Genomic DNA, 13195 nt, shown 5'->3' on the forward strand with positions numbered 1-13195 from the left:
AAAAACCCTACATTTGTAAGTTGCACTTTCATGATAAAGAGATTGCACTACAGTACTTGTATAAGGTGAATTGAAAAACACTATTTCTTTTTTATCATTTTTACAGGGCAAATATTTGTAATCAAAATAATAAAAAGTGAGCACTGTACACTTTGTATTCTGTGTTGTAATTGAAATCGATATATTTGAAAATGTAGAAAAACATCCAAAATATTTTTCAGTTGGTATTCTATTGCTTAGTGCGATTAATCACGATTAATTTTTTTGATTTAATCACGTGAGTTAACTGATTAATCGACAGCCCTAGTTTATACCCTTTAAATAATTATAAACTGTTGAAGCTAGACAAATTCATATTGGAAATAATGCATACATTTATAGCGGTGAGAGTAATTAACCATTGGAACAATTTACCAGGGGTCGTGGGATATTGTCCATTATTGGCAGTTTTAAAATCAAGATTGGATGTTTTTCTGAAAGATCTGCTCTAAAAATTATTTTTGGGAAGTTCTATGGCCTGTGTTTTACAGGAGGTCAGACAAATGAGCAAATAAGTAATTTTACTTTTAGAGAACCACATAATGCTTGTCTTGCTAAACTTTTGATCATTTTGATATATCTACTGTAACTTTTAAAGGTTTGGACATTTTAAATATTTATCTATCTTTTAATTCTCGACAAAGGTTTCATGGGTGTGTTTTAAAATGTCTGCTGTGATTTGCCACCTTTTGTGTCAGGAATATTTTAATAAACTCCTTTTGTTATATTGTTTTGTACATGCAGACCAAGCATACCACAGAATATATAATTGTTGGAGAAAGTTGAGAGCAGCATTACATCAGGGCCAAAAAGTAAAATTTTAGTTTGAATAGGAATCACTTGACGTTACATTTATTTTATTCTTCCCCATCCCTGCCTCAGAGCTTAGATCCCATGTATCTTAAAATAATTATACTTTGTCCTTTTAGGGTAGGTCATTTATGGTTTTCACATGCTTTACAAACATTATTTATTTTAAACTTCTCAATACTTGTGCAAGGTGGATATTGCTATACACATTTTACAGATCAATAAACTCAGACCCAAATAAGAGAAAGGGTTTCATGGTTAAGACACTGGACTGTGACTCAGGAGACCTAGGTTTTATTTTTGGTTCTGCCACATGTTTCCTATGTTACTTTGGTTAAGTTAAGTCGGTCTCCATTCAGCAAGATATTTAAACTTGTGCCTAACTTAACGCATATGCATAGTCCCACTGAATTCAGGAGAACTATTCACATGCTGATAGTTAGGCACTTGTTTAATTTTTTTCTTGGTCATGGCCTTAATCTCTCTGTATCTCAATCCCCCATCTATAAAATAGGAATAATAAAACTCCTTTGTCTGTCTTGCCTATGTAGACTTTAAGCTCTTCGGGCAAGATCTTCTCTTGATCAGTGAGACAAAGATGATGTAGTATGTATGGCGCCTCGCACTATGATCTTGATCTCAATTGGTGCCTCTCGGCACTACTGTAAAACAAATAATAAATAAAAAAATAGCAGGGCCTCAATCTCAGAGTCTCTAAGTGCTGTAGTAATACAAATTGTGTACATATTAATAAGAGAAGTTAAAAGTCTGATTCTGTGACCTGTTTGTGAGTCAGAAAGACAGGTAGGGACTACTCAATAGGACTTCTTGTGTGAGCTTAGGTTCAAGACTAAGCCCTTTGTGACTTGCCGTGTATTAAGGCTGAACCAGGCATACAACCCATCAGCCTTGATTGAGAGTTACCTCACCTGCCCACCAGATAGTAATGGTTCTGGCTGCATATTCAATTTTTGTTTATTTGTTTTAATTTTGTCTGATCTGCATTTCTGAATATATTTTTGTTTTGTTTTAGGCTTTCACTAAATCTGTTGGCAATGTCTATGATCTTATCTGCCTCAGTGGTCCGTGTTAGAGATGGGCTCCCGCTATCTGCCTCTACAGATTATGAGCAAAGCATGGGAGTGCAGCAATGTAGAAAATATTTTAAAACACTCTCGAAGAAGCTTGCTCAGCTTCCTGATAGATGTACGCTGAAAGCTGGCCAGTATAATATAAAGTAAGAATTTCTTTTTTTATCCTTGTAACATTCCTGAGTGGTGTTTAGTTAACAGTTGCAGTGTAGAGGTAATGAATTAAATTACAAAAATAATTGTTGATAGTTATTCTTATTTGGAAATTGAAAGTTAAGACACGTTTGACTTTAAAGACATTTATATTCTGGTGGAAATCCTAGTTTGATGTAACCTGCATTGTTATAAATATTTAAATTATAGACCTACTAGAGTCTTGCAAGATTAAGCATTTTTAAGATTTGTTCCATTATCCTATTGTTTTCAAGATAGTGTGTGGCATTATAAGCCCCAGGAGATCAGGAGACTTGTGATTAGTCCTTGGATATTTTTTGTTATGGTAGTTCAAGGAAATTATGATAGTTTAATTTTCTTTGTCTGATCTGAATTATCAAAATATAAAATGAATGTAAAATTACTACCTTTTCAAATCGTAAGTCTGTATATAAAAATGTGTTATAGAATTGGGGCCAGATTGTTACAGATATGTACGTGGCTAACTCATTGAAATCAGTAGGAGTCAGTGGTCTAGATACTTTTAAAAATCTGGGCTATAGAGCCTAACCTGCGTGCCTTGTTCACCTAAAATTACTATTAACTTCAGTGGGAGCATTGCATATGTAAGGAATACAGGATTTGCACCCTTACAAATTAAGGTAACACCAATAGCAAACGTTCCTTTGGATAGGGACCATGTTTTCTTACATCTGTAAAGCACCTGGCTCAGTAGAGCCTCCGTCCTGATTGGAGTATGCTAGCTGCCTCCATAATATAAATAATAATAATAATATGCAATATATATATATGGCGGAAATATTCCATGATTAAATGTGCACTGTTGAGATAAACATCTTATCATTATCAGCCTAGTTTATTAATAAACAGTTACTTAGTAAACACCAAAATCTAATTTACTTTTCATCTTTTACTTTACTCAGCTTGGACAGTGAAACTAAAGTTTCCCTTATGGGTCTCATGCATTAACACATTGCTATTACATTTCTTTCCAGTACTTAAGGTAACTCTTTACATCGCCCGAACCCTCTATCTTTTCCATCTCTCCCCAATTTTTTAAGTTGTACTCATATTTTAAAAAGTCTTGAAAATATTTATTAAAAGTTTTTATAAAAGCATTTTCCTATGTATGTCTGTGCTTTTCTATAATGCTCATCAGTGTAATTTTGTGTTCTCATGAATTAATTAATTAATGAGCATATGCAGGATGTATCAATGAGGTAGAAGAAGTAGAATAGTCCCAATTTATGGAGATGGGGAATTGCAGCACAGAAAAGGAAAGTGCCTGAAGTCTGTGGCAGAGCTTTGAGTAGAATCCAGGGATCCTGAAGCCCATCCAGCATCTTCACAATGGTGCCACTGATTCTCTTAAAACTTTTTTGGTTTTGATTTTTACCAGGCTTAAAATTTGGATCTAAAGTATTTGACAGTGCCCATGCATATTGGTGCTATGTAGTTAATATAACAATGCAGAATGTATTCTTTTCCTTCATTGTAGTTTTGAAACTTTTTGGATTATCCTGAAATAGTTATCTGACTATCATGTTCACTTTTCAAATACTACTTGATAAGTATTTTATTTTGGGGTTTTGGGTTTTTTTTAGGTATCACTCACTAGAAAGGTGTTTCTGTGGGAAAAGAGTTAAGGCAGGTCTACACTACACAGTTAATTATATCAGTGTGTACACTACAGCCTTCCTTCTACCAGTGTAAGTGCCCTACTACACCGATATAATAACTCCACCTCCACGAGAGGCGTGAGGCTTATGTCGGTGTAGTTAGAACAATACTGTGTTGCTTACATTGGCTGTCTTATTAATTTCACGGCATGAGCTGTGAAATTAACAAGAAAGCCCCCACTTCCCTGGAGAGCTGAGTGGCTAGACCCTACTCCCGGCCCGGAGCCGGGCCAGAGGCCGGGGTGGCTTTGGGACCCCATTCCTTGCCTGGAGTTTAGCAGTCTAATCAGTTTCACAGCTCCCTGAGCTGTGAAATTGACAAGGCTGCAGGGCTCCCAGTGGGCAGGCGGGGGATCTGGAGGGGGGAAGTAGCCAGGACAGCTGAACACCTCTCTGCAGTGGTGAGAAGCCCCAGGTGGCTTCCCCCTGCTCCTGGCGGGGGATGGGTAGGGGAGAACCCTGGGTGACTTCCCCCTGCTCCTGGCAGAGAATGGGTAAGGCAGAAGCCCAGGGGCTGGGGGTGGGGGGCAGCCCACCGGGAGCTCGCGGGGCAGCCAGGCTTCTGGCAGGGAGCTGCCAGTGGAGTTGAGAGCCCCATACTGCTGCTGTTAGGTCAGTGGAAGCGCTCTGGTGAAGTGCTTACATTTATAATGGTGAGAGTAATTAACCATTGGAACAATTTACCAGGGATCGTGGGAGATTGTCCATTATTGGCAGTTTTAAAATCAAGATTGGATGTTTTTCTGAAAGATCTGCTCTAGGAGTTATTTTTGGTAAGTTCTATGGCCTGTGTCCGCGTTTATAGTGGAAACGCACCACTGACCCAAGCAGGGTAGTGTGGACACGCACCACTGCAGCAATTGCTGTGGTGGCTGTAAGTTGACCTGCACCTCTGAGGATCAGGCCATAGACAGCCTGAACTTTTCCAGTTTCAGTTTCTCTGATTCTTTGATTCAGCATGGTTGGCAGGCTCAGCTCAAGAAAGGTTCTTACAAAAGCAGGTCAGAAGAGCAGTGGCAGTTCTGCATGAAGAATCTTGCGCAACACTTAACTTTACTAATTCTGGCTCTAGCCAGTGTTGCCTGTCTCTCACTTTCATGAGCATGAAATTAACCAAAATTAAAAGGTCAGGGATTTAATGTCTTTTCCCCCAACCATTCAGCATACTGAATAATAAAAAAAAAAAAAACATTAGCGTTAGAAATGTTTTATGTGGCTGCTTAATGGTAGCTATTGTATTCTAATAACTTCTGTGGCTCATTGATGTAACTGTTTAATGTTATAACTATCACAACATATGAGTAAAGGGTTAGCCTCTTGGTTTATTTTCAAAACAACCCCACTAATTATCCTCTTCCCCCCCCCCCAAATTTGTGCTTTTACCTTCGTTTTGCCACTCATTGTAGCTATGCTTCAGACAACACAAAAAGAACAGTTTTCACAAAACAAATATTCACAGTGGCTGATATTTTTATCTCTGTGAATTAAGATAAATGCAAGCAATGAAACCTAAGCTATAGTTGTTAAGGTAGAGCAAATATCGATTCTGTGTGTGTAAATGAAAATGAAAAAGTCAATATTTCCTCTCAGAAGTTAATGATCATTGCTTTAACTAATTATGCAAAAAATATTGCACTGTGGCTTTGACTTTATTAATAAACTTCAGTAGTAAATCTTAATACATCTATAATTTCTTTGACAACTGATAAACTAAAAAGAAACTTTAAAGAACTGGACATCATGTGTAATCAAAGATTTTATATATTTACCATCTATTAGTAAGACTCTGTGTTAAAATCTTGATATATAATGATTAGGTTGATTATTTTAAGCTGTATATGACAGATACTTCAACTAATTTTGAAACTTCTGTTTCATGAACCAATAATTGAATACAACAATTTGTTAACATCTAAGTGAAATATGTATAAGTATATACCAAATGTTTATTTGGAAAGGGGGGAAGATTTTCCTGTCTCTGGTCATCTTCATCTCCATCTCTGGATACTGATGAAACATCCTTTCTATGGAAGAGTTTAATACCCTCACTTATAAAAAATAATTCTGAAGAGCAGTTTTTTGCCTTTGGAATGCACCAGATGGCATGTTCTGCTTTTATTCTAAATGTGCCATTCCCAGGAGAGGATACCCATGTGTTCCCCCCCCGGCCCTCCTGCCTAAGGATTTTATCATAATCTCCCTCTCTTCCACACGTTAGTTCGTTGCAACACACTATACACTTTTATATGTATAACATACCTTCTCATTCATTAATACAATTCTGTTTAAAAGAAAGATATTATCTAAAAGTAATTTTTCCCTAAAACAATCTCTGGCTTTTTCAATAAATATTAATGTCTTCATAACCCCATAGAAGTTTTTTGCTTCTCTGTTTATGGGATATAGAACCAGTCTTGCAAAGCTGTAAGTTACATGGACTTAATTTTGAAATTTTAAAACCATTTTTTAAATTATAGTTTTATTAGCTCTCTGGGAGTGAGCTACATGATGCTGTGCACTGAAAATTACCCCAGTGTTCTGGCTTTCTGCTTCCTGGATGAGCTTCAGAAAGAGTTCATCACCACGTACAATATGATGAGGACAAATACTGCCATCCGGCCATACTGTTTCATAGAGTTTGGTAAGGATCTGACTGTTTACTACAGTAACTCTTTCAAACCTAATTCAAATTCAACTAACTATTTTAAAGAACGTACAACTTAAAACATAGTTAGTTAGCTTTAGGGTGATTTAGGGCCTAATCCAGCTCCCATTAAAGTCAATAGAAAGTTTCCCATAGTCTTTGGTGGGAGTTGAATCAGTCTGTTAGAGCCTGATGCAAAATCCATTGGAAATTTTTCCATTAACTTCAATAAGTTTTAGATCAGATTCTGCGTGAACAAATATGGATGAGTTTAACTTCTGCCAGTTAGTAATATGTTGAGATGTTTGACATTATACCCGTATCAAAATATTGAACCTATAAAGACATTGAGCTTTGTAAGCCATTTCCAAATTAAAAAATCCCAGTTATATGTTTGCTCTTCACTGTGTAATAGTTATTTGTTCAATGCAAAGAAAGGAAGTGAAGATTTTGATTTGCTTTATGCATTGAATTTTCTGTGATTCAAGCTTCAAATACCTACTACATGTGGCGTTACTTGTAGCATCTCTTGTGGTTTCTGCTGATATCTACAGTGGCTTAAAAATTATACCTTCATTTGGAGGTAAAATAAACTAGTTTTATGTATTCTAACAAAATAAATTTTAGACAGAGTAAAAGGAATACAAGGTGCAGAAAAATGTGGTACCTACTAAATTCATTCAATTTTCCAATGCAGCTGATCTAGTCTGTTTTTTAAAGGTGTCCTTTAGAATAACCACTGTTTGCTTTCTTTCCTTTCTCCATCCTTCAGTGTGTTTTCCTAGCTGTTAGTTAAGAGAGTAATTTCGTTATATTGGTGTGTTTACTGCTGAGGAGAGAAGATATAATGAAAGTATTCAGCCCTAATATTTTGCAATTTAAGTCACATTTTAGAATTAAGTGCATTTATATCTGAAAAAAGAATTATTTTATTTTTATAAGAATATTTGCTAAATTGACAGAGAAGCTAAAACTAGTGAAATAAATCCATTATATTAGCAGTGCTTTCAGTATCATGCCGTGGCAAGTCATTAGTTTATTCACAGTCGTTAAGTAATTAGATTTCTAGAGCTTAATTTTTTATACTGCAGAATTAATTAGTCCATGATATATTAGTCATAAAACAGAAATAGTATTAGAATGTTCCAAGATAAATGTAAGAATTTCAAATAATAAATTTAAATTTGTATTTTAGAAATATATGACCCATAAAGCCTCACTCTGGAATGATTTAATTAACAAATGTCTATAGGGATATTTTTTTTTAATTTTACACAGATAATTTTATTCAAAGGACCAAGCAGAGATATAATAACCCACGGTCTCTGTCGACAAAGATAAATCTTGCTGACATGCAGACAGAAATCAAGCTGAGACCACCTTATCAAATTTCCATGTCTGAACTTGGTTCAACTAATGGATTTGCACACTTATCTGCTGCAGAATTTAAGGGTACTGGTAAGATATCTACTGGTGAGTTTGGTACCTTAATTACTATTATTTTATGTGAACCAGATACAAAGCCATATGTTTACTTTGCCTTTTTTTTTTAATCAAAATGAAATATGGAAAATAATGCCAAACCTGGTACTTTGTTAGTTGCTAGTCTGTATAAAGAACAATTGCCATGACATAGGATGTGTGTCCTTGTTTAGCAGGTGTGGCTTCAGTTAATTACTCTTCCCCTGCAGCTTCCATAGAGGGCAATTACTGATAGACTGGTTTCTAAATGAAAATATACAAGTGAAGGTAGACATTTAAATATGCATTTTTTATAAGACTCATAAATCAGTTAGTGATTTCTTTATAATGGGATCTGAAGGCATCATGAAAGCATTGTATTGCTGTCGGCATGTCAAGACTACTGGACTCAGTGGGAAGAGCATCGCATAGGGCAGGTCCTTGACATTCAAATTCAAAGTAATTATCCTGTTTAAATTCAGTACTCTTTAAAAAAATGTTTGTACCTAGTACATCACATCAGTAATAGCGTATTTTTATTGTCATGACAGTTCTATTTTAAGTCTTGAATTTTTTCATGTATATCATGAAAAGAATAAATTTTATAGGGTAACTTTTAAAGCACATATGATAACTAATGCATTGGTGAGTTTGGATATTAGAGTACTATATACTGACATGATTCTAGACTTTATCTTGTGATATTAAAAACACTTTCAAGCAGTTAAGCTCCAAATTTGGATATTTTCCAGCAGAATAGAAGAATGAAAACAAGAACACAAAAACATTGTACTAATGCATGGATTCTACAAATGAAACTGACTAGAGAAAGTGAAACAAAATAGTCTAGTTTCAATCTTCAAGTTCAGTGAAGTGAAAAAATAGAATAAATGATGAAAACTTAATTTAAATGTTAAACATTTTTCATTTAAAAATATCTTTGGTCCTGATGCTCATCCACATGGGCAGACTCTGTCAGGGCCGCCCAGAGGATTCAGGGGGCCTGGGGTTATCTGCGGTGGGGGGCCCCGCCGCCAAAGACCTGGCACTTTGGCGGCGGGTCCCGGAGCGGAAGGACCCCCCGCTGCCGAATTGCCGCCGAAGACCCGGAGTGGAAGAAGCTCTGGGGGCCCGGGCCCCACGAGAGTTTTCCGGGGCCCCTGGAACAAGTGAAGGACCCCGCTCCAAGGGCCCCGAAAAACTCTTGTGGGGACCCCTGTGGGGCCCGGCGCCTGGGGCAAATTGCCCCACTTGCCCCCCCCTCTGGGCGGCCCTGGACTCTGTACCAAACAGTTCATCTTGCAGGATTAGGGCCTGAACTAATGACACAAATGTGAACTCTTATTAAAGTACTGTAAAATAAGTGATCAGCTACAATTCGTACACTTTCGCAAATATTAAGTCACTTTAACTATTATGCTAGTAATTCTTTTTCAGCGATTACCTTAAACACTTCAGTTTCTTCTATTTCTACTGTAGGTTTTCTCTCTACAGATGTTAAAATGCTGTTTTAGTTGAAAAAGGTACATTGCTAGGTGTTTGTTCAGTGCCCACCACAGTGGGGTTCTGATCCTAATTGAGACTTTTAGGAGCTATCAAAGTGCAAATAATTTATAGTTATAATGATTATAACGTTGATATTGACAAAAAAATAATCTAACTACTGCAACAACAAAGGAGAATGTGTAATCAGGTTCAAATTATTTAGGACAGTGGTACCTCTCAAGTTATGCCATATACCTATGCTAAATCATCCAGGGCATTCTTAATATTGTTGGTGACTGATGGAGAAATGTGGAAAACCTTTTCAGTACCACTTCTGCTTGTGTATATATGTACTATACATTTTTATTATAATTCTGTGGACATTCTATGGACTCCTTTTATCGCTTCTGACACTTGCACCTTTCTTCAGAGTTAATCTCCTGCTACTTATTTAACAGCCTGATGTAATCCTGTGTCTGTGGCAAAGGTTATGGTGTCACAAGTGGAAGCAAATAAACTCAATAAAAATCCTCTGGATGGAGTTTATGGTTAAAAGGAAAAATACTGAACGTCTATGGCAGAGGGCAGAATTATTTCTAAATAGATTATTTTTAAAAAGTGTTTTCAGGAAGCATTAGATGCTTATTTATGACACTGTTAGAATAAAAGATCCTCTGAGAACATAATAGCTTAAATTCAAATGCAGCAAGGCACATTTCTTTCTCTTTTCCATTCTTCCTTTCTTTTTTCTTTATCATGTTATCACAAGTTAAAGATTTTTTTTAAAAAAACTTTAAATCAGAAGTCAGAGTTCCCTTGCTGGTTTTTGCTTGACCTGATTGTTTCAGAAGTATTGCTTCCTGACATTTCTCAATTTTCCTGTCATATTTTCATTTAATTAGTTTGTCCTTCCTCTCTATTTTACATATTTTTCTCTTCTCTTCTTTCTTTCTGGAATTTGCCTGGTTGCAGACTCTCCCGCTCAAGGCCTATACATCCAGGGAAGATCACACTCTGTTTTTTCTCCCAATATTTAAGTTTTAGCTGCCTTTTGCTCCTGATAGAAAGGACCATTGGATACTACAGTGTTTGGAGTGTAATTATTCCTTTAATACAAGTCTTTTATCTTAGAGCAGTTCCAGAATGTCACAGGTCAGCTGCTTGCTCAAATATAAGCTTGCAACCATCTCCCAGAGTAACGACTTGCTTAAAAAATCTTCGCTGTCTGTCTGATACCTATGCAGCAGGTCAGACTTCCCCATTTCTCTTCTGTTCCAAGGATAACTTTTCCAAATGTGACCTTCCTTGCTCAAAGTCCCATAATTCTTTTGCTTTCCCATTCAGATATGAGTTTTGTGATGGGTGAGTTACATGTCTTAAACCACTTCAGCTAGTAAGTGGTGCTAAATAGACACACAGGCCAAATTCTGTTTTGTTACACGAGTGTAACTTGAGAGCAGAATTTGACCCATTAACTGTAGCTGTAATGGTAAAGCATTTGGCATTACTAGCATGGATACAGCTATTGGGCATATATCTGATGTTGAACAATATTTAGAGTCTAGGCTCATGAAAATGTTGTTCAAATGATTGAAAATTGGAATCCTTTCTTTAGAGAACAACTGTTCTGTATAATGAATAAATTAAAGCTATTTTTTAATGTAGGGACTGGACCGGCTTCTCCGGCGGTGATTTAAAGGGCCCAGAGCTCCAGCCACTGAAGGGAGCCCCCAGGCCCTTTAAATCGCTTCCGGAGCCCTGCCGCCGCTACCCCAGCCCTAGCCTGAGCCCTGCCACCCCAGGGTAGCAGCGGCAGGGCTCCCGCAGTGATTTAAAGGGCCCGGAGCTCCGTGGCGGCTGGAGCCCCGGGCCCTTTAATTCGCTCCTGAGCCCCGGGCTCCCAGCCGCCTCTGCAGCTGGTAGCTCCGGAGTGATTTAAAGGCCCTGGGGCTCCCAGCCACAGCCGGAGCCCCAGGGCCTTTAAATCTTGAAAGGCCCCGCCTCTTCCGGTTGAGGCCCCGCCTCTTCTGGTTGAGACCACGCCCCGCTCAGGACTCCGGCGTACTGGTAAGTCCTTTAAGTTACTTTCACCCCTGGGTATGCAGCATGCAAACTCCTGATAGTATTTTGCTTTAAAGATAATTTCAGGTTTCATCATGCTTTAGAAATGTGGTGATAACAGACTGTTAATTTGTTGTATACATTTGTCTGGTTAGGGCAGATTTTAAATATTTTTAAAGCTTTTTTTCAAATGTCAGTTTCTAAAGTTAAGGTGCTATTAACTTTCCTACTTTTAAAATAAGGAATTCCAGTAGAACTGGTACAGTCTCTCAAATCAGTGGAACTAAAAGAGGTACTCGCTGTATAAATTAGTAAAAATAGTACATTGAGGTTTAAATATAATAAGGTAAACAGCAATAAAACGTACTACATATCTAGCAGAAGGCCGGGTTACACTTCTTGGAGCTCCCTTAAGCCACTAAAAAGTTGAGTGCTTGATATTTCAATCACAATATTCCATTACATTTTTTAAAATGGCAGCTGGGGAGGGAGAACAGGAGAAATGTGAATAAATTTAAAGTCATTCTTTACAGGGAATGTACAAGTTCTGACATCAGAATTTGTACGTTTTTTGATCCCGGGCCTATACTAAAAACTCACTAATTTAGTGATTATCTGCTGTCTTCTCTTAAGAGTTTATAAACTCCACAGGCTGATGGACCTAGTGGCTCTAGTACAGCTTGTCTTTTACTCTGCCATCTTTAACTGACATTCTAAATTCTGTTGTTATGCATTTATTTGCTGTCTGGTGCTTAGCTCTTTTGATAATAGAGTGTAATCCCTTGAGGAGCTTAATAGCTTTAGCAATGGTGTAGATTGTCCTTAATTAGAGTGCCTGAAAATTGTTTTAAAGAAAAAACAGAGAAAGGTTCTAACTCTCATGCACAAAATTGCTGATTTTTGCTGACAAAACTGTTGACTTTTCCAGAATAAGACGTCCCTCATTTTTGTGTTCTCAAAATGTAAAATTCCTGATTGGAATATATGGGGAAAATGTGAGTGTGGCTTTCCTCCCTCTACTCATAAAACTGAACAAGAGCTGAACTAATTTTACCCAACAGTTTAAATAAATGCAATTTGGCTGAGACTAAAATTTCAGCCGGAAAAAAAAAAAGTTTGAAAAAAGTTAAAAGTAACTGAAGAAGTTAGAATGGAAATTGGCATCCAACCTTAACTTTAGTAGTTGCCACATCTAATGTGTCTTGTGGTTAGAATAAAAATAAGTTATCGAAGTTGAGCATCAAGGTATTTTTTTGTTTAAAACAAAAACACATGTTAAGTCTTGTACAAATTAGTTATAACAAAACATATATGTTGAGCATAATAAAGTTAAGACACAATGACACTCAAACAGTCTTATGTGCTTATCAGGAGAAATAGCTTTTGTCATATTTTTTGTGGTTTCTGTAACTTTCTGAACTATTTGGAGAGCCTTTGTCTGCAGCTGTTAAGTGCAAACAATCAGGATTGACACCCCTCTCTATATTAATGTTACAGTTCATTAACTTCATTGTTTGCACCTTTACACTTCACTGATTTAAGCAAAATGATTTAAATATGTGAACCTCTTGTGCCCCTCCCCCCTCCCCCATGTTGCATAGACTGTTACGGATTTTGTGTTGGATTCCCTCTCCACCCCCCGCCATTTTATTTGTTGTGGAAATGCACAATAATGATTAATACACATTTGCAGTCATTTGTGTAACTGTGTCCCCTCATAAACACAAATAAATGTGTGCAGAGAAATGTAT

At 37.0% G+C, this 13195-nt stretch overlaps 1 protein-coding gene across 8 annotated transcripts in view; it reads left to right on the forward strand.

Moving 5' to 3' along the window:
- SEC22A (SEC22 homolog A, vesicle trafficking protein) overlaps positions 1-13195 on the forward strand; it is a 44510-nt gene that overhangs the window by 5353 nt on the left and 25962 nt on the right. For all 8 annotated transcript variants that reach the window (XM_024205733.2, XM_024205732.2, XM_024205725.2 and 5 more), the window contains exons 2-4: positions 1883-2086; positions 6271-6434; positions 7716-7910. In XM_024205733.2, coding sequence (XP_024061501.1) covers positions 1905-2086; positions 6271-6434; positions 7716-7910 — 541 coding nt within the window. In that variant the 5' untranslated portion in view covers positions 1883-1904. The remainder of the gene's footprint in view (positions 1-1882; positions 2087-6270; positions 6435-7715; positions 7911-13195) is intronic.

Source organism: Terrapene carolina, unplaced genomic scaffold (genome assembly GCF_002925995.2).
Source record: "Terrapene carolina triunguis isolate 2854851 unplaced genomic scaffold, T_m_triunguis-2.0 Scaffold62, whole genome shotgun sequence".
In the NCBI taxonomy this organism is placed as follows: Eukaryota; Metazoa; Chordata; order Testudines; family Emydidae; genus Terrapene; species Terrapene triunguis.